Genomic DNA, 24,799 nt, shown 5'->3' with positions numbered 1-24,799 from the left:
CTCCTAAAGCGAGTTGAGAAATAACAGCAGAACCAACAGGTAAAATAACTAAGTTACAGAGAAATGAAGGTTCCTATATTACACACAGCCAGATAATTAGAATTTTCAGAAGAAGATCTGCAATGGCAGCCCTTATACGTCTTCCAGGAGCCACCACTTCCTCAAAGCATTGTTTGAACAATGAACCAATCCCATTGTCCATCCCTGTGATGTCATCAGACTGTAAACGGTGTTCTCATATCTCTTGATTCCCCCCGCAGATATTTATACAACCTCCCCATACACCTATCCCAGCATGGAGGGGCTCAGTGAAGGTGGTGGTGAAGGTGTGGAGGTGTCGGATCGGGTCACACAGATCATAAAAGGAGATCCGCCCGGCCTCATAATCCAGATATATCCTGACTCTGTTACTAAAGATGTCATCAACTAAGAAGATCTCATCACTGTCATGTATCAATATTTGCTCATCACATGACATGTTCAATGCCCAGGACTTGTTATTATATCCAATCACTGACTGCCCCCCTCTCCAGTCTATACCGGGGTAACACATCCCGACTGTCCACCACCTCGACCCCCCAACATCCACTTCCCAGTAATGTCTCCCTGAGGAGAAACTCCGACTGCTCATCACCTGAGGATAATCCTGGAATCTCTCTGGTGTTTCTGGGTGATTCTGCTCTATATATGACCTGAATACAGTTTTCCTGTCATCTGATATCTGTAGATAATTATTAGCTGTGTTTCCATCCAGTAATATGTCTGCAGCTCTCTGTATATAGAAGTATACATTTACCTCTGTTATTATATCAGATAAACCTGTGTGTAAGACCCCCGCCACATCCAGACCCCCTCCATCATGGAGGAGCTCCTCATGTCTCTCTCTGTCCTCATTATCTCCATCCTCAGTATCACACAAGTCACCTGTGTCTGATTCCTGTAAGACAGTCAGTGGATCCGTCACGTTACACAGCTCCTCAATGTGACGCAACTTCCTGGACAGCTCCTCCTTCTTTATTTCCAGATCCCGGATGGAGATGGAGATCCGCTCTGCCCTCCCGGAGATGTCCCTCAGGGCTCTCTTCTCCAGGTCTTCCAGACGTCTCCTGAGATCACTAAACAGGGCAGTGACTCTCTCGGTGTCACCGGCTTCTTCTTCTTCTACTTTCCTCCGGTGTTCCTACAGACTCTGGACTCTTTGCTCCGTCTCCTCTCTCTTTAACAGAAGACACTGCAGAACATTCCTCAGTGTCTCCTTCTTCTTCTTCTCAGAAGCCTCATCCAGTGATATCATCTCATGTCCTTTATGTCCTCCAATCATAGAACAAGACACACAGATACAGGTCTCATCCTCAGTGCAGTAATACTCCAGGATCTTCTTATGGACGGAGCATTTCCTGCTCTCCATGGACAAGGTGGGGTCACATAAGACGTGTTCTGGGGACTTTTTGTGGACTCTCAGGTGTTTATCACACAGAGAAACCTCACAGAGCAGACAGGATCTAACAGCAGGTACGGGAGAGTCCACACAGTGAGTATAGAAGATTCCGGACTCCTTTTGATCTGGCTGAGCAGACAAGAACCTCTCCATGATGTTACTTAGTGCTATGTAACTGCAGTGCAGGACGACCCGGAAACTTCTCTCTGCATTCAGGACAGGAATATCCTCCAGACCCCTCCTGTTTATCCAGCACACGATCAATACAGATCCTGCAGAAGTTGTGACAACATTTCAGGGTTACAGGATCGGTATAAATGTCCAGACAGACGGAACATTCCAACTCAGCTCTCAGATCACCAGACGCCATCGCTGACAGCAGAAGAGGGAAGTGAAACTGAAAGTCTCTGGAACTAGAAATACAGTTGATTCCGTTACAACTCATTTGCACAGGGCGAGGCTGAGCTCAGCTCTCAGCTGATTTGTTAATAAACAAACATCTGTACAATTCTCAAAAACTTTTATAAAGAATAAATAGAAACTCAAAATCCATGTAATAAATGGACAATAAATATGCGCCAAAAATTATAAGTGATCAAACGTGAGAATAAGTACAGTAGATAGTGATTACATCAGTTCATAAAAGTAAAGTGCACTGCTTCTCCTTTTTTTCTGTCCAGATCTCCATAGTGACCTCCAAAGATTCCACTGTGCTAATCACCACCAGCACACCAAACTCACCAGAACATCTGGCTGTATAAGTTATAAGCAGCAAGTATGTTCTATTGGGTCATTTAGACAATGACATTTCTCCATTGCATAGCGCTACTCCCATAGAAGCCACTGGATTACTGCTTGGGTCTTCCCAAAACGTTTGCCTTGCAGCCACGCACCCAACACGCTCGATCACTTTTTCTTCAAGGAGCAGTCTAGGGGATGTTGTTTTTGTTGTTTTTATATTTGTAGAACTTGGATAGGGATGAGGGAAGTGGTGGCATACTCCAAAAATAAGAACTATGTACAACTTGAGGACTTGATATTCCTTTCTGAGCAAGCTATAGTAAAGTCCATGAAACAAACAGTATACTTCAACTTTAAGTAGTTAGAGCCACAAGAGCAAAGTCCCTTTAAGTAGGGGACTAGATGGACAAAGCTCTTCAGGACTCAAGCCGGTGTTCCCTTTAACAGACCCGCAGCTGACTAAAGGGGCACCAGAGGGGTAGCTAGAGCACTAGGTCCCCAAGATCTCTAATACTCTGTATCACGAGGCCCAAGGACAGATGGATGCCTCCTTCCAATCTTCCATGCACCATCTTCCAGTTATACCAGACAGATTTTTAGCAGACAGCTTTCTTCCCCTCAGGTCACCCACCTGAGGCCTCACCAACAGCATTTTCTGCCTGGGAGGATGCCCCCCCCCAGGCTGGACTCCTCTGCTCTGGAACAAGACCCTGAGCTCTGTGTGCTCCCAGAATATATGCCATCAGGCCCTGCCTATCTGGGATAGGCCAGGGCTGCATTAATATACGGGTACTTCAAACTCGTACATGTTGCCATCTGTGTAATTCCACACCTATCATCCAGAAACTTCTAAAGTTACCTTTATACAGAGGGAGCTATCAGGCAGACTGGCAGCAGCAGAGCACACAGAACAGACCTAGCTAAACAATCCCAGCTCACTGAGTCCAGTGAGCCAAACTGTGCTTTTACCTTACTCACAATTACAGCCACACTGACTGCAAAAAACGGCATGGGATTCCCCCACAGTCCATTACCAGGTCCTTTGGGTCTGGTATGAATATTAAGGGGAACCCCAAACCAAAATAAAAATAAAATTGCATGGGGGTCCCCCAAATTCCATACCAGGCCCTTCCGGTCTGGTATCGTTTTTAAGGGGAACCCCACTCCAAAAAGAATGGTGTGGGGGCCCCCCAAAAAATCCATACCTGACTCTTATCCGAGCACGCAACCACCTGGCAGGCCCGCAGAAAAAGAGGAAGGGGCCCCCCCCTACTGAACCGTAACAGACCACATGCCCTCAACATGGGTAGGGTACTTTGGGGTAGCCACTCAAAGCGCTGTGTCCCCATGTTGATGGGGACAAGGGCCTCATTCCCACAACCCTTGCCCAATGGTTGTGGGGGTCTGTGGGCAGGGGGCTTATCGGAATCTGGAAACCCCCAGTCCATTCATCTTCTTCTTCTTCTCTCGCTCAGATGTACCAAAAAAGAAAAAAAAAACTCACACGCTGCCACCGATCCGCCTCCATGGGAGGCACCCACCTTAATGACTGTCCGATCCATGGTGATAGTTATTTTATAACTGAGGGCGTGGGTCAATGGGTGGCCTCACCTCACTCTGACACTACGGGGAAGCCATAGGGATGTCCCATGCGTCAGAGGGGGGTGGGGTCACCCGGGGACGTCACTGTGTGGCCCCGCCCTCAGTTATAAAAGAACTGTCACTGGCAAGGATGCGTCATACGGTGGGAGCCTCCCATGGAGGCGGGTTAGTCTGGCTTTTCTTTTCTTTTTGGTCCATCGGCTGAGCAAGAGAAGAAGAATACTTTATGGGACGTTTTTATTTTTACATTATAAAGCACTTGTCCCAAGTGGTGTCTTGTAATTTTTACCATTTTGACAATTTTTTGTGAAATGGTAGGGGTACATTTTTACCCCATTACCATTTGACACGGGGGGGGGGGGGCAGGATCTGATGGGCTTCTTGTTAAAGGGGGCTTCCAGATTCTGATAAGCCCCCACCCGCAGACCCTCTCAACCACTGGGAAATGGTTGTTGGGATGAGGCCTTTGTCCCCATCAACATGGGGACAAGGTGCTTTAGGGGGCTACCCCAAAGCTCCCTCCCCATGTTGAGGGCATGTGGCCTGGTATGGTTCAGGAGGGGCGCTCTCGTCCTTTTCCTGTGGCCTGCCAAGTTGCGTGCTCTGATAGGGGTCTGATATGGATTTTTGGGGGAACCCCTCAGGTCTGGTAAGAATTTTGAGGGGGACCCCAAGCCATTTTTTTTTTATTTTAGGGCGAGGATCCCCTTAATATCCATACCAGACCTGAAGGGCCTGGTATGGAATTTGGGGGGACCGCCACGCAATTTTTTTTTTTAATTTTGGTTTGGGGTTCCCCTTAATATTCATAATATTCATACCAGACCCACAATGGCTTGGTAATGGACTGGGGGATCCCATGCCATTTTTTTCAATGACTTTTATCTGTATTTCCGAGACAGACAATTCATTATAGCCATGAGTACTTTTAAATAACTTTTTTTTCTGCAGAAATTACACTTTGTGCAGGGACTGCTCTAAACAAGGGAAACCTGCGCTACTTTACAGGCATACAGGCGAACAGCCAAAGTTCGAGTCAAACTCATGTTTGACCCAAACATAAAGCTCATCTCTAGATAGGATGAGGAAAGACAAACAAACAAAGAAAGAAGGAGGAGGGGAAGAGAAGATAAAATTTGATTATGGAGTTCCAAGAACTGTGCGAATTCCCCATGTCATAGGGCAGACAGCAGGTTGGAGCCCTTGTCACACATAATCTTTCCTGGCCACAAGATGGAGCTAACCACCTCTGGGCCTGCCCCTGAGGAGCCGACATAATCTCAGGCCCAGTGTGGCTCCTGTCCCAGGCATATCAGCTGAAATATTGTATGACATATTTTTTTTTTTTTGCAAGGGCCATTGTATATTCTCTTGAATTAATTTTCAGAGGACAACTTATTCACAAAGGCATTGAGGAGGAAGAGATGGATGCAACTGCACTGTTACCATCATCAGCTGTAAGGAAGCTGGGTGGGAGAGCTAGCTACAATGGTGTGCCCCATCTTGAATTTCCTTTCTGGTGACCAGCAGAGTTACAAAGTGAACACTATATAAAGCTCCTGCCCCTACTTGCTGGATTACGAGTCTGTGGTTCGGTGGACATTCCTGCTGACCAAGTGGCCCAACGTTATGGAAACATTATCTTCCACATAATGGTGGAGGGCAGGGATGGCCTTATGGGCGAAAAATTTCGACTGGGAATGATCCACTGCAGTTAAGCACATGCCACAAATTCACAAAAGTGGGCCAAATCCACCAGCTAGACAAAGGCTGGAGCTTTAAGACAACAATTTTGCCTAGCTGCCATTGAGCCACTAGACACAGGGATTGCTGGGATTGTACTTCTTCTGTTCTATAATCTGGTGCATAGAAACGTGCCTATTAAATGCTAAAGTTTGAAATGGCAGGGCGGGGTTGTCAAAATTAAAGAAAAGTTTAACCCTACACATGTCCCTACTCTGTTTGGCACCTTTTCCTCTTCAGAAGAGTCAAAAGGTAAACCGCTGACACCCATTGAAAGATTTTCAAGGCTGCTGATGGGGAATCTTGTGTAGTGGTGGTAGAGGTAGGTGGAAAGTTAGGAGCTAGAAGGCTGAGTGTGACCTTATTCATGTTGAAGGCTAGTGATGGCCGAACGGTTCGCCCGGCGGTCGTTTCGCGGCGAATTTCCGACTTTCGCCGTCCGCGGGTTCGAACGCCTTTTTCCGTCGTTCGCCCCGGCGGACTTACGTGTTTAATGTATACAAGAACTTTAACCTTTCGTGACACGTTTATCATGTGTTACAGGACAACCAATTGAGACATGACAGCTCATGGACACTTGGACATTCCCCCTAACCTATAAATACACCCGATCCGGTGGCCATTTTACATTCTTTCTTCTGTCACTGTAGGGAAAGGATCCTGTGTGGAGTAGGGACAGAGAAAACGCTAGCTATTTGGTACACAAAAGTTCTTTTCAGGACTGGTATAGGTGTTAGGTCAGCAGCCTGAGTTTCTTTTGTCAGTTTAGATAAAGGGACAGAGCGCTGTATGCTGCTATTTTAGGGACAGCTCAGCCAGATTAGTCTTTCTTCATCATCATCATCATCATCATCATTAGCTGTTACTATCAGGTCCACAAAAGAGCTGTTCCAGCTAATCGTTCCAGCCTACTCTTTTTTGCCAATTTGTATAGGGACAGGCAGGAAGCAGTGTGTCAGGCAGTGAGGATAATTTTAAAGACTTGCTGTTACTATTAGTTCCACAAAGGTTCTTTTCAGGACTGGTATCAGTGGTACGGTAATAGGCTTGTACACGTATAATATTCTTTCTTCCAAATATAGAAAGAATATTATACTTGACTGCTGCCCTTCTGCTGCAGTCTGCTAATCATTCACAACTCACTTGTTCCACAAAGCTCTTTATCAGGACTGGTAACTTGGTCTGTCTAGGGTGCTACGGTACATAGGCTTGGGTGCGGTACAGTCTGCTGTTCTGTAAGGACCGCTATCGGTCCACAATACATAGGGTTGCCGTGCACTACTGCTGACCGCTGCCCTATACTGCAGCAGTCCTTCATTGGTATAGGGACTGACGTACAGTCTGCTAATCACTAACACACAACCTGCTTGGTCCACAAAAGTTCTTATAAGGACTGGTAACTTGGTATAGGGTGCTACGGTACATAGGCCTGAGTGCGTTACAGTCTGCTGTTCTGTAAGGACCGCTATCGGTCCACAATACATAGGGTTGCCGTGCACTACTGCTGACCGCTGCCCTATACTGCAGCAGTCCTTCAGCGGTATAGGGACTGACGCACAGTCTGCTAAACACTAACACACAACCTGCTTGGTCCACAAAAGTTTTTATAAGGACTGGTAACTTGGTATAGGGTGCTACGGTACATAGGCCTGAGTGCAGTACAGTCTGCTGTTCTGTAAGGACCGCTATCGGTCCACAATACATAGGGTTGCCGTGCACTACTGCTGACCGCTGCCCTATACTGCAGCAGTCCTTCATTGGTATAGGGACTGACGTACAGTCTGCTAATCACTAACACACAACCTGCTTGGTCCACAAAAGTTCTTATAAGGACTGGTAACTTGGTATAGGGTGCTACGGTACATAGGCCTGAGTGCGTTACAGTCTGCTGTTCTGTAAGGACCGCTATCGGTCCACAATACATAGGGTTGACGTGCACCACTGCTGACCGCTGCCCTATACTGCAGCAGTCCTTCAGCGGTATAGGGACTGACGTACAGTCTGCTAAACACTAATACACAACCTGCTTGGTCCACAAAAGTTCTTATAAGGACTGGTAACTTGGTATAGGGTGCTACGGTACATAGGCTTGAGTGCGGTACAGTCTGCTGTTCTGTAAGGACCGCTATCGGTCCACAATAGATAGGGTTGACGTGCACCACTGCTGACCGCTGCCCTATACTGCAGCAGTCCTTCAGCGGTATAGGGACTGACGCACAGTCTGCTAAACACTAACACACAACCTGCTTGGTCCACAAAAGTTTTTATAAGGACTGGTAACTTGGTATAGGGTGCTACGGTACATAGGCCTGAGTGCGTTACAGTCTGCTGTTCTGTAAGGACCGCTATCGGTCCACAATACATAGGGTTGCCGTGCACTACTGCTGACCGCTGCCCTATACTGCAGCAGTCCTTCATTGGTATAGGGACTGACGTACAGTCTGCTAATCACTAACACACAACCTGCTTGGTCCACAAAAGTTCTTATAAGGACTGGTAACTTGGTATAGGGTGCTACGGTACATAGGCCTGAGTGCGTTACAGTCTGCTGTTCTGTAAGGACCGCTATCGGTCCACAATACATAGGGTTGACGTGCACCACTGCTGACCGCTGCCCTATACTGCAGCAGTCCTTCAGCGGTATAGGGACTGACGTACAGTCTGCTAAACACTAATACACAACCTGCTTGGTCCACAAAAGTTCTTATAAGGACTGGTAACTTGGTATAGGGTGCTACGGTACATAGGCTTGAGTGCGGTACAGTCTGCTGTTCTGTAAGGACCGCTATCGGTCCACAATACATAGGGTTGCCGTGCACTACTGCTGACCGCTGCCCTATACTGCAGCAGTCCTTCATTGGTATAGGGACTGACGTACAGTCTGCTAATCACTAACACACAACCTGCTTGTTCCACAAAAGTTCTTATAAGGACTGGTAACTTGGTATAGGGTGCTACGGTACATAGGCTTGAGTGCGGTACAGTCTGCTGTTCTGTAAGGACCGCTATCGGTCCACAATAGATAGGGTTGACGTGCACCACTGCTGACCGCTGCCCTATACTGCAGCAGTCCTTCAGCGGTATAGGGACTGACGTACAGTCTGCTAAACACTAATACACAACCTGCTTGGTCCACAAAAGTTCTTATAAGGACTGGTAACTTGGTATAGGGTGCTACGGTACATAGGCTTGAGTGCGGTACAGTCTGCTGTTCTGTAAGGACCGCTATCGGTCCACAATAGATAGGGTTGACGTGCACCACTGCTGACCGCTGCCCTATACTGCAGCAGTCCTTCAGCGGTATAGGGACTGACGTACAGTCTGCTAAACACTAATACACAACCTGCTTGGTCCACAAAAGTTCTTATAAGGACTGGTAACTTGGTATAGGGTGCTACGGTACATAGGCTTGAGTGCGGTACAGTCTGCTGTTCTGTAAGGACCGCTATAGGTCCACAATAGATAGGGTTGACGTGCACCACTGCTGACCGCTCACCTATACTGCAGCAGTCCTTCAGCGGTATAGGGACTAAGAGTTTTGTCACAGGGTCATTTAAAAAATGACATGCAGAGGAAGAGGCAGGCCCTTCCGCAGGGGTGGTAGGGGTAGGGCAGGAGCAACAGGCTTGAGCCAAAGTGGGAAGTTGCAGAAGGTGCGTTCAATTACTTTAAAGGATGCACCAGACTTGGTTGAGTGGCTCGCTCAGCCTTACTCTTCTGCACCCTCCTCATCCTCTCGATCTGCACCCTCTTCTTCACTCTCTGCTATGTGCACCCCCAAAGACACTACCACCAACAACACGACCACCACCACCACCACCACATACCTTCCGCTTGAGTCACTGGAATTATTTTCCGATCCATATCAAGAGGACATTTCTGATGCGCAGCCACTCTTGGTATTGGATCAGGAAGAGGAGGTAGCAACAAGCGCTACTCAGCAGTCTGACGCCAGTACCCAGATCAGCCCAAGGAGGAGGTTGGTCCCCGGTGTTGCTGCCTACTCTACTTATAGCGGTGGGGAAGGTGACGTTGATGATGACGTGTCTAGTGATGTCACGTGGGTGCCCACAAGAGAGGAAGAGGAGGGGAGTTCAGAGGGAGATATGGACCAGCAGATAGGGAGGAGAAGCAGCAATGACTTACATTGCACAGCAGGGACAAAGCAGACTGCAAATGTATCAGGAGCGAGTCATCGACCATGTACGGTCACATCTGGCGCTCCCAGGACACCGGCACATGGCTCCGCAGTGTGGGCTTTTTTTAACGTGTCCGCTGCTGACAATAGCGTTGCCATCTGCAATCTTTGCAGTCAACGCGTTAGTCGCGGTAAGCCCAATACTCACCTAGGGACGACCGCCTTAAGAAGGCACATGAGCAGCCATCACCGAGCCCAGTGGGAGCAACGGAACACACAAAGCCACACTGCAGGCTCTCACCGTCCAGCCTCGTCTTCTACTTCTCCTTCTCCTCTCTCCTCACAATTGTCCTCCACTCCACCTTCCATCACGCCAAGCTCACATTTTTCTGCAAAAAGGCAGGCTTCCGTGGGCCTAATGTTTGAGCGTAAAAAAATGATGACGCCGGATAACCCTCTTGCCCAACGGTTGGCGGCTGGCTTGTCAGAACTCATAGCCCGCCAACTACTGCCATATAAACTGGTGGACTCGGAGGCCTTTCGCAAATTTGTGGCCATTGGAACACCACAATGGAAGGTCCCAGGAAGGAAGTATTTCTCAGAGAAGGGCATCCCAGAGCTATATGGCCATGTTCAGCGGCAAGTGAATGTATCTCTGGCACACAGTGTCGGTGCCAAGATACATCTGACCACAGACACGTGGTCTAGCAAACACGGGCAGGGAAGGTATATCAGTTTTACTGCCCACTGGGTGAACCTTCTGACGGCCGTCAAGCATGTAACCCGTGGCACCCGTGTAGATTTGGTTTTACCGCCACGGATTGCATGCAGGCCTGACTCTTCTTCTCCTCCTCCTACTCCATCCTCCTCCCTCTCCTCCTCAGCTGCCTCCTCCTTTTCCGCTGCTAGCGTCTCTTCCACTGCACCGCCCAAGCTCCCCAGAACCTATTCCACATGCCAGGTGAGACGTTGCCATGCCGTGCTGCGTCTGTTGTGCCTGGAAGCAAAGAGCCACACTGGCCCGGCACTCCTTTCAGCTTTGCGTTCACAGGCAGATGAGTGGCTAACACCGCTCAATTTGACAGTTGGTAAAGTGGTGTGTGACAACGGTGCCAATCTGCTTAGCGCATTGAAACAGGGCAAAATCACGCACGTGCCGTGCATGGCACACGTCTTAAACTTGGTCGTGCAGCGATTCCTTGTCAAATACCCTGGGGTCCAGGACATCTTGCGGCAGGCAAGGAAAATCTCGGCCCATTTCAGAAGATCTTACACGGCCATGGCTCGCCTTGCTGACATTCAGCGGCGACACCATCTGCCGGTCAGACGTCTTATTTGCGATTGCCCGACGCGATGGAACTCAACCTTCTATATGCTTGATAGGCTGCTCCAGCAGAAACGTGCAGTTAACGTCTACCTGTATGAACTCTGCGAAAGAAACGGTTCTGGGGAGCTGGGTTTTTTTTCACCGCGCCAGTGGCTGCTCATGCGCGACACATGCAGACTTCTGCGGCCATTTGAGGAGATCACCAAACTGGTCAGTCGCAGCCATGGCGCCATCAGTGACATGGTACCTTATGCCTTCTTTCTGGAGCGTGCATTGCGTCGTGTCATTGATCAGGCTGTGGAGGAGCAGGAGCGGGAAGATGAGGAAGTCGCAATGCTGGATGAATTCCCAGGGGGGGCTACTCTATCTGAGACAAGTCAACAACAGGAGTCTGATGAGGAGTCAGAGGAGGATGGTGCCGGGGCGGATGAGCAGGAGCAAGAAGAGCATGCTTTAAACCTTTCTGGGATCCCTGTTGTGCGAGGATGGGGAGAGGAGAATGAAGAGGACGACATTATCCTGGATGATGAGCAGGAGCCAGGCCACCACACCGCTTCCACTTTAGTGCAAATGGGGGCCTTCATGCTCCAGTGTTTTAATAGGGACCCCCGTATAAAAAGCATGAGGGTCAAGGACCAGTACTGGGTGGCAACGTACTTAGACCCCCGGTACAAACACAAAATGGCGGAAATGTTACCGCCGTCGCAGAGGGCTGTCAGAATGCAGCACTTCCAGGCCTTGCTTCGAGAAATGCTGCATTCTGCTTTTGCGTGCGCTGGCAGAGGAGCAATTCCCACTCCCAGAGAAGGATTTGCGGGTACCAATCCAACAGCGCCTGCAAGAAGAGGCCGGTTTGAAGATGTGTTGGTGACTTCGGATATGAGGTCATTCTTTCAGCCGACCCATCGACAGGTGTCATCCGGATCCAGCATCAGGGAACGCCTAGACCGTCAGGTGTCCGACTACATTGGGTTAACGGCCGATGTGGACGCTCTGAGGAGTGATGAACCCCTAGACTACTGGGTGGGCAGGCTTGACCTCTGGCCAGAGCTTGCCCAATTTGCAATCGAACTGTTGGCTTGCCCCTCATCCAGTGTCCTGTCCGAAAGGACGTTCAGCGCAGCAGGGGGGATTGTGACCGATAAGCGTACTCGCCTAGCTCACCACAGTGTTAACTACCTCACATTTCTAAAAATGAATGAGGCATGGATCTCGGAGGAATTCAACACATGTGATCAGTAGACCATGTATATGTCTATAAACAATTTTTGGAATCAAGCACACAGACCTTCTTAATTCATTTGGCTCACTTCCCTGACCCAAAAAAGCACACCGTACTATATGCCCCTACCCTCCTCTTTGAAGAGGTTGAGCGGTGTCATATTTCTACTGGGGCTGCTTATTATGAGGGGTTCCCACCATCCCTGTGCTGTGCTGACTTCCTCCTGGGTGTTCTTATTATGAGGGGCTCCCACCATCCCTGTGCTGTGCTGACTTCCTCCTGGGGGTTCTTATTATGAGGGGATCACACCATCCCTGTGCTGTGCTGACTTCCTCCTGGGGCTGCTTACGGTGCTGCTGTCAGCGCTGTATGTCACGGAGCTGCTGTCAGCGCTGTATGTCACGGAGCTGCTGTCAGCGCTGTATGTCACGGAGCTGCTGTCAGCGCTGTATGTCACGGAGCTGCTGTCAGCGCTGTATGTCACGGAGCTGCTGTCAGCGCTGTATGTCACGGAGCTGCTGTCAGCGCTGTATGTCACGGAGCTGCTGTCAGCGCTGTATGTCACGGAGCTGCTGTCAGCGCTGTATGTCACGGAGCTGCTGTCAGCGCTGTATGTCACGGAGCTGCTGTCAGCGCTGTATGTCACGGAGCTGCTGTCAGCGCTGTATGTCACGGAGCTGCTGTCAGCGCTGTATGTCACGGAGCTGCTGTCAGCGCTGTATGTCACGGAGCTGCTGTCAGCGCTGTATGTCACGGTGCTGCTGTCAGCGCTGTATGTCACGGAGCTGCTGTCAGCGCTGTATGTCACGGAGCTGCTGTCAGCGCTGTATGTCACGGAGCTGCTGTCAGCGCTGTATGTCACGGAGCTGCTGTCAGCGCTGTATGTCACGGAGCTGCTGTCAGCGCTGTATGTCACGGAGCTGCTGTCAGCGCTGTATGTCACGGAGCTGCTGTCAGCGCTGTATGTCACGGTGCTGCTGTCAGCGCTGTATGTCACGGAGCTGCTGTCAGCGCTGTATGTCACGGAGCTGCTGTCAGTGCTGTATGTCACGGAGCTGCTGTCAGCGCTGTATGTCACGGAGCTGCTGTCAGCGCTGTATGTCACGGAGCTGCTGTCAGCGCTGTATGTCACGGTGCTGCTGTCAGCGCTGTATGTCACGGAGCTGCTGTCAGCGCTGTATGTCACGGAGCTGCTGTCAGCGCTGTATGTCACGGAGCTGCTGTCAGCGCTGTATGTCACGGAGCTGCTGTCAGCGCTGTATGTCACGGAGCTGCTGTCAGCGCTGTATGTCACGGTGCTGCTGTCAGCGCTGTATGTCACGGAGCTGCTGTCAGCGCTGTATGTCACGGAGCTGCTGTCAGTGCTGTATGTCACGGAGCTGCTGTCAGCGCTGTATGTCACGGAGCTGCTGTCAGCGCTGTATGTCACGGAGCTGCTGTCAGCGCTGTATGTCACGGTGCTGCTGTCAGCGCTGTATGTCACGGAGCTGCTGTCAGCGCTGTATGTCACGGAGCTGCTGTCAGCGCTGTATGTCACGGAGCTGCTGTCAGCGCTGTATGTCACGGAGCTGCTGTCAGCGCTGTATGTCACGGAGCTGCTGTCAGCGCTGTATGTCACGGTGCTGATGTCAGTGCTCTGTATTACGGTGCTGCTGTCAGTGCTCTGTATCTCCTGCACCCTCTTGTTTGCCTACCCTGGTCCCTGACCTTCCCTCTCCTCCATTGCCTTCATTAGCTCCATAGTCCTGAATTGTCAGAACAATTTCCCAAATAAAAAAAAAATGCTTGTAGTTATCGATCCCAAATTCACCTCATACATGTATTATGCTATTGTCCAGGTGGTGGGACTACGTGCTACCCCCTAATAATTACCCCGTGGCCGCAAATTCGACCTAAAGGTTTGCGAAATTCGCCTCCCATTGAAGTCAATGGAGCCCGCGGCGAACGGTCGTTTTCGCGAACGTTTGTGTCCGTTCGCGTTTCGCGTTCGCGAAACGTCCCGTCGGAAGTTCGTCCATCACTATTGAAGGCTAGCATAGAGATGCATCTCCCAATCATCCCATGGTGAGAAGTCATGTATCACTTCATACACATGGTACCCAAATGACTGGTGGTATTGCCATGCTTGGTACTCTTTAGACAGAGACTGCAAATTACTTCAGTGCAGTCTATAGCAAATGTGTTGATAAAGGTCCACACCTGCCATTCGGTGGAATTTACCGGTTGCTCCCCCCACTCCTCTGTGAACTTTCCCAGATGAAATCCTGTCTCCCTGATGTTGTGCCTCTCCCTAACTTACCTTATCTGCTAAATCTGAAACCCATGTACAGCCGAAGACCTTGTTGTCACTTCCCCACTACTCAATACTGGAGCCAACATGGCAGTAGACCTCAGCTGCAGGAACATGTGTGCCAGTTAGTTAATTCTGCCTTATTTTACCCCCTTTAGTGGCCATTGCACTATTTTTTGACCTTGGAGCCCATTAATTGCTGTGCATCCCTTTCCAGCAAATGGCTGATATGGTGCTTCATTCACTATGCAAAGACAAGTATCTGTAGATGAGGATGAAGAACAGGGAGCTTTAGCAGCTACTGAAGACTTCAAGTTATTCTGTTCCTGGGAGACAGAGGAGGAGGATGAAGATTTGGTTATCCACTCTCTTCAACTCTGGGTGTATAACAGGCTTGTTGCCAGAAAGGAAAGGTGCATATGACCTATATCTAGTTGTGGCATCTCTGACGTGGTCTGTGGATACAAATTCTGGAAGAAAAGTATGTCATGCTGATCCTCAAGTGGTTAAATCGATTTTTATATATGTAAATATACACAATTATGGGGCCTCTTAATTTGACATCAAGGTTTATTCAAAATCAACTGAAAGCTGAGCTCAGCCTCGCCCCGTGCAGAAAAAAATGTGACCAGTTCATCTGCATTTCTAGTTCCAGAGACTTTCATTTCATTTCTCTTCTGCTGTCAGCGATGGCGTCTGGTAATCTGAGAGCCGAGTTGGAACGTTCCATCTCTGTGAACATTTATACCGATCCTGTAACCCTGAAATGTGGACACAATATCAGCCGAGACTGTATTGATCAAGTGCTGGGTACACAGGAGGGGTCTGGAGGATATTCCTGCCCTGAATGTAGAGAGAAGTTTCAGGATTTTGCTGTACTGCAGGGAAGCATAACCATGAGGAATATAGCAGAGACTTTCCTGTCTGCTCAGCCAAATCAGGAGAAGTCCGGGGTCTTCTGTACTCACTGTGTGGACTCTCCTGTACCTGCTGCAGAAATATTACTTGATGGAAACACAGCTAATAATGATCTACAGATATCAGATGACAGGAAAATGGCAGGCAAGTCATATAGATGCCAGAAGCTCCCAGAAACACCAGAGAGATTTCAGTGTCCTCAGGTGTTGAGCCGCCAGAGTTTATCCTCAGGGAGACATTACTGGGAAGTGGATTTCGGGGGATCAGATGAATGTATAGTTGGGATGTGTTACCCCAGAGGGGAGGACATAAGTCAGAGATTGGGAAGAATAACAAGTCCTGGGGTTTGGACAGGGATAATGATGATGATCACTATTGGGTGATACATGACAGTAATAAGTCCCTCTTACCCACCAATCCCTCCAGTAACAGAGTCAGGATATATCTGGATTATGAGGCCGGGCGGATCTCCTTTTATGATCTGTGTGACCCGATCCGACACCTCCACACCTTCACCACCACCTTCACTGAGCCCCTCCATGCTGTGTTGTGTGTATGGGGAGGATGTATAAAGATATGTGGGGGGCGGGAGATGTGAGAACTCCGCCCACAGTCTGGGCACATCACAGGGACGGGTGGATGGATTAGTTCATTGATCTGCCAATGCTTGGAGGAGGCGGTGACTCTTGGGAGAAGTATCAGGGCTGCCATTGCAGACCTCCTTCTGAAAATACTAGTTCCCTGGCTGTGTCTAATGTAAGAACATATAAAGTGGTACTAAAGACAAAATATAAAATAACGGTTATGATGGCGTCGGTCACTGACATGAACACAGTCTTTGTTTTTCTGAGTCCCACTGTAAATGAGTTTTATTTACCTGTTGGTTCTGCTGTTATTTCCCAACGTCCTATAACAGACCAATCTGTCCATCAAAAGTGCAGTTAGAGGTTTAGGACAAACCATTTATCACTGACGGGGATTACAATGGTCAGCTTTTATCCAATCATGTTCAAGCAAATAAAACGATTTCTTGAGCCTCAGATATACCTCTCAGAGAGATCATAAAGTGTCTAAAGTCTTTAAAGTGAAAGTACAGATACTGAAGAGAGAAATATATCTACCATGTTATGTAGAATGACATGTTATGTAGAATGACAAGATTGAACAGTTGAACCCCTCTTTGTTATACTTTATTCAACACATGTTTATACATGCACTGCCTGCTGCTAAATTGTCAGTGTTATATATGAAGAAAAGCTGAAGTTAATAAAGAAGATATCATAGAGGTTTGGTGTGCTCTTTAAACCTACTGCTTCCATAGAACGGTGCTAGAGGAATTATAGAGTAAGAGATAGTCCTGTTTGGACTAAAAGATCAGAGATTAAAATTATTTTAATGCCACAGCGCATAAGGCATTTTATAGTGCCGCGCCTGCCACGTGCCCCTCCATAGATGGAGGAGCCATCCTAAGACAGGAAGTGTGTTAGAAAATTCACCAAATTTCTTATCTCTAAACTTGTTCCAGTGTTCTTCCTAAAGCTCCAACTCACCAGAATCGCCAACCTCGTCACTTCCGGTGACTCTCCAGCAGCAATAATTGGAGATTTGGATAAGTTGCCTGTTTTTTTTTTTTTTCAAATAAATTTTATTCAAATAAAAGAAATAAGGAACATACAAAGGTATACATTAAGGCACATAACAGAGATAAGGAGGATACATATACACATCCAGGGCATGCCCTGGGAAAGAGGGAGACCGATTCACATCAGAGAGTTCAACAAACAGTAACAACTTGAAACAGTGGGGACCAGCTGGATGGATCGGGGACCGTTCTGAACTTGACATAGGGAGGGTATTAATATCGGCTCCCTAGCGGAGAAGGTGCCTAGGGAAACTTATACAGGTCCAGGTAAAAGGAGGAGAGGAAAGGGTGGGGGGGGGGGGGGGGGGGGTAGGGAGGGACAGAGGAAGGAGAAAAAGGAGGGGAGGGGGGGGGGGGAAGGGGCGTACATACTAGAAACAAGGACATTATCATACAAAAGGGAGCAAAGCAGTGATCACAATGTAGGTACCTGAGGGGCAGTAAAGGGCCATATCAGTCAGGGTAGACAGGCATATCCTGAGGACACGTTAGGAGTGTCGCAAGTCATTGTATATAAACGACAGTCGATCCAAAGCTCGTTGATCAAGTGAGGACATGGATGCGTTGATAAACAAGCGCCATTTGGCGAAAAAGGCATCTTTCTGGGAGGCATGGGAAAAATCGGCTAGTAGCCTCTCCTTGTGCATGAGAGAAAGCAGGTCCTGTAAAAGTTGAGAGGTCGAGGGGCCAGGAGACGAGATCCAAGAGCGAAGTATAAGGCGACGGGCCATAAGTAGACATAGCAAGATCCAATCGACCAAAGCAGACTTGGTAGGAGGCCTCAAAGTATGACCAGTATCCGGGGAAGAGGACCATGGTAGCAGCAAAGGGTCCCAGTAACCGAAGATTAGGAGCAGAGGTTCCTTGGGTAGTTTCAGTAGAGTGACATCGAAAATATAAGCAATGACTTTCTCCCAAAAGGCAGCAATTGTTTGACAGGACCAGAAGCGGTGGAAGAGAGATGGCTTTGGGCCTTTGCAGTGAGGACAGGATGCTCCGTCCAGTTTTGTTTTGGGAGACAGAAACGGGATGTAGGCCCTGTGGGCGATCTTGAGTTGTGTTTCCCTCCAAACTTCGTTGGGTGTGAGTTTCAAAACTTTGTTGAGACCCAGCAGGATCTTGTTGACAATGTCGGGGTCTGAGAGTTCCGAGGACCAGTTTGCAATAGAAGTGCTGGAGGCCGGGGGTGTTGAGCGTTCCAGAAGGGGTTTGTAGATATCCGAGATTTTAAAGCACTTATCCCGTAGCAGCTGATCCATGAAACTGGGTTGGAAGCGGAGACGCTCTTCTTTGCAGCAGTGAGTGAGAAAGCTGACACATTGTTGATAGTGCAGGAAATGCGACGAAGGAATGGAGAATGAGTTCATCACTGTTTGAAAAGGGAGAGGTCTGCCAGTGGACGGGTCGCATATTGAAGAGAAAAGTGAAAGACCCTGTGCAGACCAGGACGAAAAAGCCTTGTAGTGGAGGCCTGGAGAAAAACACGGGTTTCCTTGAATAGGCAGGTGTGGGGAAATGAAAGGTGGGAGGTTGGCCAGTTTCCTGGATTCTCTCCAGGCTATCGCAGTGTCCCTGAGAACAAGGTTGTGTTGATGGGGGAGGGGAACAGATTTCCAGCGGCAATGCAGCAGGGCAGGCAAGGAGAAAGGATGGGCCATAGCAGATTCCAAATCAAAGTTGGAGTACCGAGATGAGCAGGAGATCCAGTCCAGACCGGTTCTAAGTAAACATGCTAAGTTATACAATCTAACATTAGGTAGACTAATACCCCCTTTGCCCCTGGGAAGGTGCAGTTTTTTATAAGGAATACGTGGTCGCTTGCCACGCCACAAAAATTTCGAGATAGCAGAGTCCAAAGAAGTGACATCTTTATGTTTAAGCAAAAGCGGTAACGTTTGCATAGGGTATAAGAGTTTGGCGAAGCTGACCATTTTTACAAGGTGGCACCTTCCCAGGAGCGAAAGGGGAAGATCCATCCAGTTGGTCAATTCTTGGGAGATCTTAGATAACAGAGGGGGGTAGTTTAGATGATACAACGAGGAGGGCAGTTTCCCAATCTTAATACCTAAATATGTAATAAAGGAGGGGGCAACCGAAAATAAGGAGTCAGTGGTCCAGGAGGGGGTGGAATGGGAACCAATGGGAAGAATTTCACTTTTAGAATAGTTAATGCGGAGCCCTGAGCAGAGCCTAAAATTGTCAAACACACTTTTGATAGTGGGGATGTCAGCTGCTGGGTTAGAGGTGAAGATGAGCACATCATCCGCAAACAGAGATGTGCGGAGCTCCTTGCCCCCTATGTCTATGCCGTGTAGTGGGGCATTAAAAGTCAGGTGTCTGGATAAAGGTTCAAGAGCGATGTTAAAAAGTAGCGGGGATAAAGGGCAGCCCTGTCTGGTGCCCTTGTGTAGCGTGAAGCTAGGTGAAAGGAGGCCAGCCGCCACCAGGTTGGCAGTGGGGGAGGCATACATGGAGTTTATGAGGTGGGAGAAGGGGCCCGTGAAGCCTAGTTTGGAGAGGGTTAACGAGAGCCAATCGAAGCTAACATTATCGAAGGCTTTTTCGGCGTCTAGCGTAATAATAGCATAGGAGCCTTTAGGGTTTTGTTTGGCTGCTTCCAGGGCCAATAGAACCTTACGGATATTTAGAGTGGCTGTTCGCCCTTTGGTAAAACCCGATTGGGCCGAGTGGATCAGGTGAGGTATTATATCGGCTAGACGTGTGGCAACAATCTTTGAAAGGATTTTGACATCCAGATTTAGGAGAGATATGGGTCTGTAGGAGCCGGGCTGCAATGGGTCCTTTCCTTTTTTGGAAAGCAGTTTGATAATAGCTTGATTCCCCGAGGGGAGGTATGGGCCTCCCGCCCAGATAGCTGAATAAACAGATAAAAGAGTGGGGGCCGCAATGTCAATGTGGTTTTTATAAAAATCGCTGGTGAAGCCGTCTGGACCGGGGGCTTTGTGGGAGTTGAGATGTTGTATGGTGGATTCTATCTCAGAGAGAGTGATGGGGGCATTAAGCGTGTCCAACTGGTCAGGAGAGATTGAAGGGAGGGACAGGGTGTCTAGGAAGTGTCGAGCCTTCTGTTGTACTATGGGGTCCGGGGCATAGAGATTAGTGTAGAATTTCAACATTGCCCCGTTAATGGCTTGTGGAGTAGAAAGTGTGCGACCCGTATGATCAGATAAGGCGGTGATGTGGGTAGGGCGATGGCTACCTTTACAGAGCCGTGACAGAAGTCTTCCGGCCTTATTACCGAATTTGTGGAAGGTGGCATCCAGGTGGGCCCATTTTGTGCGTTCAAGGGTATCTGCCCAGGCATCAAAATTGGACTTGGCAGAGACCCATTCGTCGTGATGTGCAGGGGAATTGGCAGAGGATAACTGCTGTTGGGCAGCGTGAAGTCTGGCACTGGCCGACTTGTAGTGTTGGAGAGCGTGGCGTTTAAAAGATGTGGCATAACTGATGATGCGTCCCCTAAGGAACGCCTTACCAGCGTCCCAGAAGAGGTTTGGGTCAGCGGAGTGGGAGGCATTTGTGGACGAGTACTCTGCCCAGGCCTTATCTAGATACGTACGAAAGTCAGAGTTGTTGTTTAGGAAGGCAGGGAAACGCCACAGGTTAGGATGAGGAGGTAGATCTAATCTATCGAGGGTGACTACCACCGGAGCATGATCCGAGATCGCAATGTCTTGGATCTCGGTGTCGGATATGAGGCCTAGGAGATCGTCAGACCCAAAAAAGTGATCGAGTCTTGCAAGAGATCTGTGAGGGTTGGAGTAAAATGTGAATTCTCGGTCAGAAGGGTGTGAGAGGCGCCATAGGTCCGTTAAGTGTAACGAATCCATGGTGGACGCGAATAAGGTGGGATTATGGACGGCCGCGCTCGAGGACGGTGACTTGGGAGAGGATCTATCTAGCGAGGGGTGCATGACATCATTGAAGTCACCACCTACCAAGTGGGGTAGGTGAGTGAAATCAAGTAACCATGTAGAGAGTTCCTTATAAAATTGTGTAGCAGGACTATTAGGAGCATAGACGTTGGTGACGAACAGCTCTTTAGTACCCAGCCGAAGCTTAGCAGTGAAAAACGGCCGTTGACATCTGAGGTAGAGGATAGGACAGTACATGGGAGTTTTTTTTTGATCAAGAGCAGGACACCAGCCCTCCGTCCCACAGACTCCGCTCCATGCACAGAGCCCACCCACAACTTTTGCATGCGAGGGAAATCAGATGCAAGTAAGTGGGATTCCTGCAGGAGGGCGATATCCGTCTTAAGACGTTTAAGATGTCGTAGGACTTTCATCCTCTTATGCGGGGAGCGGAGGCCCTGGACATTCCAAGAGACTACTCTAAGAGGGGCATTTGTTGGGGGTATGGAAGGCTGGTGTGCTGGGTATAGGATGTTGCATAGATCAGATGGCCTATGCAGTGGAATGATTGGATCAGGGGAGGAGGTCCTTGTATGAGGGTCCTAAACAGGTAGGGGGGGAGCCCCGGTGAACAAAGAGGAGGGGAGGGGGGGAGAGGGGTCCGGGAGACCCAAAGGGGTAAAACAACGGAAATAAGGGAATAACCAAACAAATAAGCAAAAACACACACTTCACTTTTTTCCGCATGAGTTCACTGTGTAGATAGGTACGCTCCCCAGACAGAGCCCCAGGGGGAAAATAGAGGTGCCAGCGGATCGTCACGAAGAATCTCAGGGAACAGATAGTTCGGGGACGAATTTCGCGGCGTGGCGGCTGATAAGCAGTGGGAGATAGGAGATACACAGTGAAGTCATGACAATTCTGAAAAACCGTGGTGACTATAGTAGTGCAAGACTAGATATAGCTATTCGAGGGAATAAAACCTGCATGAATATAGTAACACAGTAAAAAAAAAAAGAAAAGACACAAGGAAGACAATAAAAAAGTCATTACCAAATATAACCTGAGTGGCCCTAACTGAGCACACAGAAGAACCGTGGTGGTGGGGCAGAGGAACAGGATGTCTGCGGAGCCCAGTGTCTGAGTCCTCCATGGCCTGTGGGAGACCAAATCCGGGAGCTGGAGAGACAACCAGGCCTCGTGGCCCGGGCTACGGAGGAACAGTTAATGTAAGAAAAAGCAAATCAGCAGTGGGAGAACGAGAGAGGCTTCAACGCGGATTGTTGCGGTGTCGGTGATCCGGTGCAGATGCCCTAAAGCGCTTCGGTGAGTCCTTTCTGGGGCTCCTCTGGTCTAGCGCACATAGTGTCGAGGCCTGTTTGGATGGTGTAATTGACAAGATGTCCGAGCGGATAGAACGCAGAAATGTTTCTGCCTCGGAAGGGTCCTGGAAGGAAAGTTGTTCCCCCTTGGGGGACTTGAGGCGAAGAACTGCGGGGAATGCCAGGGAGAATTTGATCTGCATTTTAAACAGTTCCGAGCAGATTGGTTGAAAGGCTTTGCGTTTCTTAGATACTTCAATAGAGTAGTCCGCAAAAATTAGAATTTTAACACCATCAATCAGTAGGGTGGGAGATTGCCGGAACGCTTGTAGAATAATGGCCTTGTCTGCATAGTTAAGATACTTGGCAATAACCGGGCGAGGATTTTTGCGATCATCGTTGAAAGCGCCCATGCGGTGCGCCCTTTCCACTACGAAAGGACCTGGAAGTCCCATGGCCTCTGGTACACGTTTGGAGCAGAAATCGGTTAATGCAGCCGTAGGGAGAGCCTCGGGACACCGACAAATCGCAGATTGGAGCGTCTGGATCTGTTCTCTAAATCGTCTAATTTCTGGATAATGTATTGTACAGTTTTGTCCTGGGACCGTTCTGTGGCCTGAAACTGGAATAAATCATCCCTCCACTTCTGAGACTCGGTGCTCAAGGTCATTGAGTCTGGTGTTATGTTCAGTAAGCTGGGCCTTAAATTTGCTGCATCCCTGCCTGCACGGCTTTTTCGACCGAGGCCGTGATCATGGGGTCAGTAAGGCCGCCACAGCCTTGGCTATGCGCTCGGTATGGCCGTCTCCGCCAGGGGATGTCGGATTGGCATCCCACGTGGGAGGTGTGGGGGCCCAGTGGCTTGATTCCGAAGTTGGGGAGGTCGGCGTGGGCTGGGGAGGCGTGGGGAGGTGTTCCCGCTTACCTCCATAGCAGCATCTGTGAGATCCGGGGTTGAGGCCTGCAGCGCTGGAGCGGAGTAGGCCGAAGCCGGGGGCTCGATTTGCGGCCGGTCTGGAGGCGCCACCGCGGCCGCGTACGACCGGGTCCCTGGCTTTTCCAGAAAGCGATCCATGCCAAGGGGGATCGAATGGGGGACACGCCGGTCCGGTATCGGGTTGTGGATCCGCCGGAGGAGGCTTTTATATGCCGATTTGTGAGGCTCTGTGCGGGAGCTAAGCTGAGACGCAGCTAGCTCATGCGGCGCCGGAACCGGAAGTCATGAGTTGCCTGTTTTAACAGAACTCTACGGTGCACGACAAGTTGGCTGTTAGGACAGAACACCGGGTAAGGAGTTAAACAAGCTGTTGCAACCTTGAAGGCGGCCATTTTGTTGGTTACTAGCAGACGGACTACCAATGTCCACTCAATATATGGTGTACGGTAATGTATGCGCTGCCGGTGTTCTGTTAAAACAGTCACCTTGTCCAAATCTCCAGGTCACCGATGCTGGAGAGTCACCGGAGGTGACGCGGTTGGAGATTTTGGCGAGTTGGAGTTTTTGGCATGAACGCCGGGTCAAACACTGATAAATTATTGAAGGCAAAAAAATAGCATGACAGCCAGGGAACTCACATTCTCAAAAGGAGAGTTTAGCAATGGCATCCCCCCATGTATCTCTCATTTCATATGCCCTTTAAATATGATAAATGTAATTAACTGACACAATGATATATGCCAGTGTGTCTGGATTCTGAGGGACAGTCCCAAGAGTTAGAGGTGTGTCCCTGGAAATGTTGCAGATTTGAATAATAATTCCTCCAATCGTTTCTATTATTATTTGTATTACAGAGTCAGTTCACCTTCATGGTAATAACAATCGGTGACAGTTATTTTAATCCTCATTTTCTTGATTTTCTATAATGTCTGCAGTTTCAGTCCTAAAAAATACATGTCATTCATATAATTAATAATAGTCAATTGAAAGAAAGTACAGACTAGTTTATAGACCAGTGATGGTGAACCTTGGCACCCCAGATGTTTTGGAACTACATTTCCCATGATGCTCACCTACATTGCAGAGTGCATGAGCATCATGGTAAATGTAGTTCCAAAACATCTGGGGTGCCAAGGTTTGCCATCACTGTTCTAGACTTTGCTTTTGAATGCAATGCTTGGCAGAAGAACTGACAACCCACATCAGATTTCCCCAGAGACATCTATCATCTGTTATAGTTATCATGCCATCCACCAGAGGACCCGATTAGGAATGTTCATGTTTCTATTGCTCATGCTCTATTTCTATCACTGGAGTCATGTGATCAGTTCTGTCAATCATTTTTTAAATTGTTTATGCCTCAATCATAGTAATTATACATTTTCATATTTTATTGTGTCAGGAACAATTAATTAAGTTAGCAATATTGATTATTTAATCAACTATTATACCCACTTAAAGCGGAGGTCCACCCTAAAATACACTCCCAGGGCTATGTGATCCCCCCTTCCCTAAACGCTTGGTAACCCCTTACCTTCCAGCTGTCTTCTTTATTTTTTTGTAATTTTGAAATTTCCCTCCACAGTGAATTCCGGAACGGGGAG

General features: G+C 48.7%; 1 protein-coding gene across 1 annotated transcript in view; it reads right to left on the bottom strand.

Annotated features, from left to right (window-relative positions):
• Positions 1–220: 220 nt before the first annotated feature.
• Positions 221–24,799, bottom strand: part of LOC143962135 (E3 ubiquitin/ISG15 ligase TRIM25-like) — a 167,505-nt gene continuing 142,926 nt past the window's right edge. The window contains exon 2 of the mRNA XM_077471459.1: positions 221–1,149. Within this exon, the coding sequence (XP_077327585.1) occupies positions 236–1,149 (914 nt within the window). The 3' untranslated portion in view covers positions 221–235. The remainder of the gene's footprint in view (positions 1,150–24,799) is intronic.

The sequence above is a fragment of the Lithobates pipiens genome, unplaced genomic scaffold (genome assembly GCF_037356315.1).
Source record: "Lithobates pipiens isolate NorthernLeopardFrog02 unplaced genomic scaffold, aLitPip1_a1.2 Scaffold_8, whole genome shotgun sequence".
Taxonomy (NCBI): Eukaryota; Metazoa; Chordata; class Amphibia; order Anura; family Ranidae; genus Lithobates; species Lithobates pipiens.
This window is presented reverse-complemented; position numbering and strand designations above follow the sequence as displayed.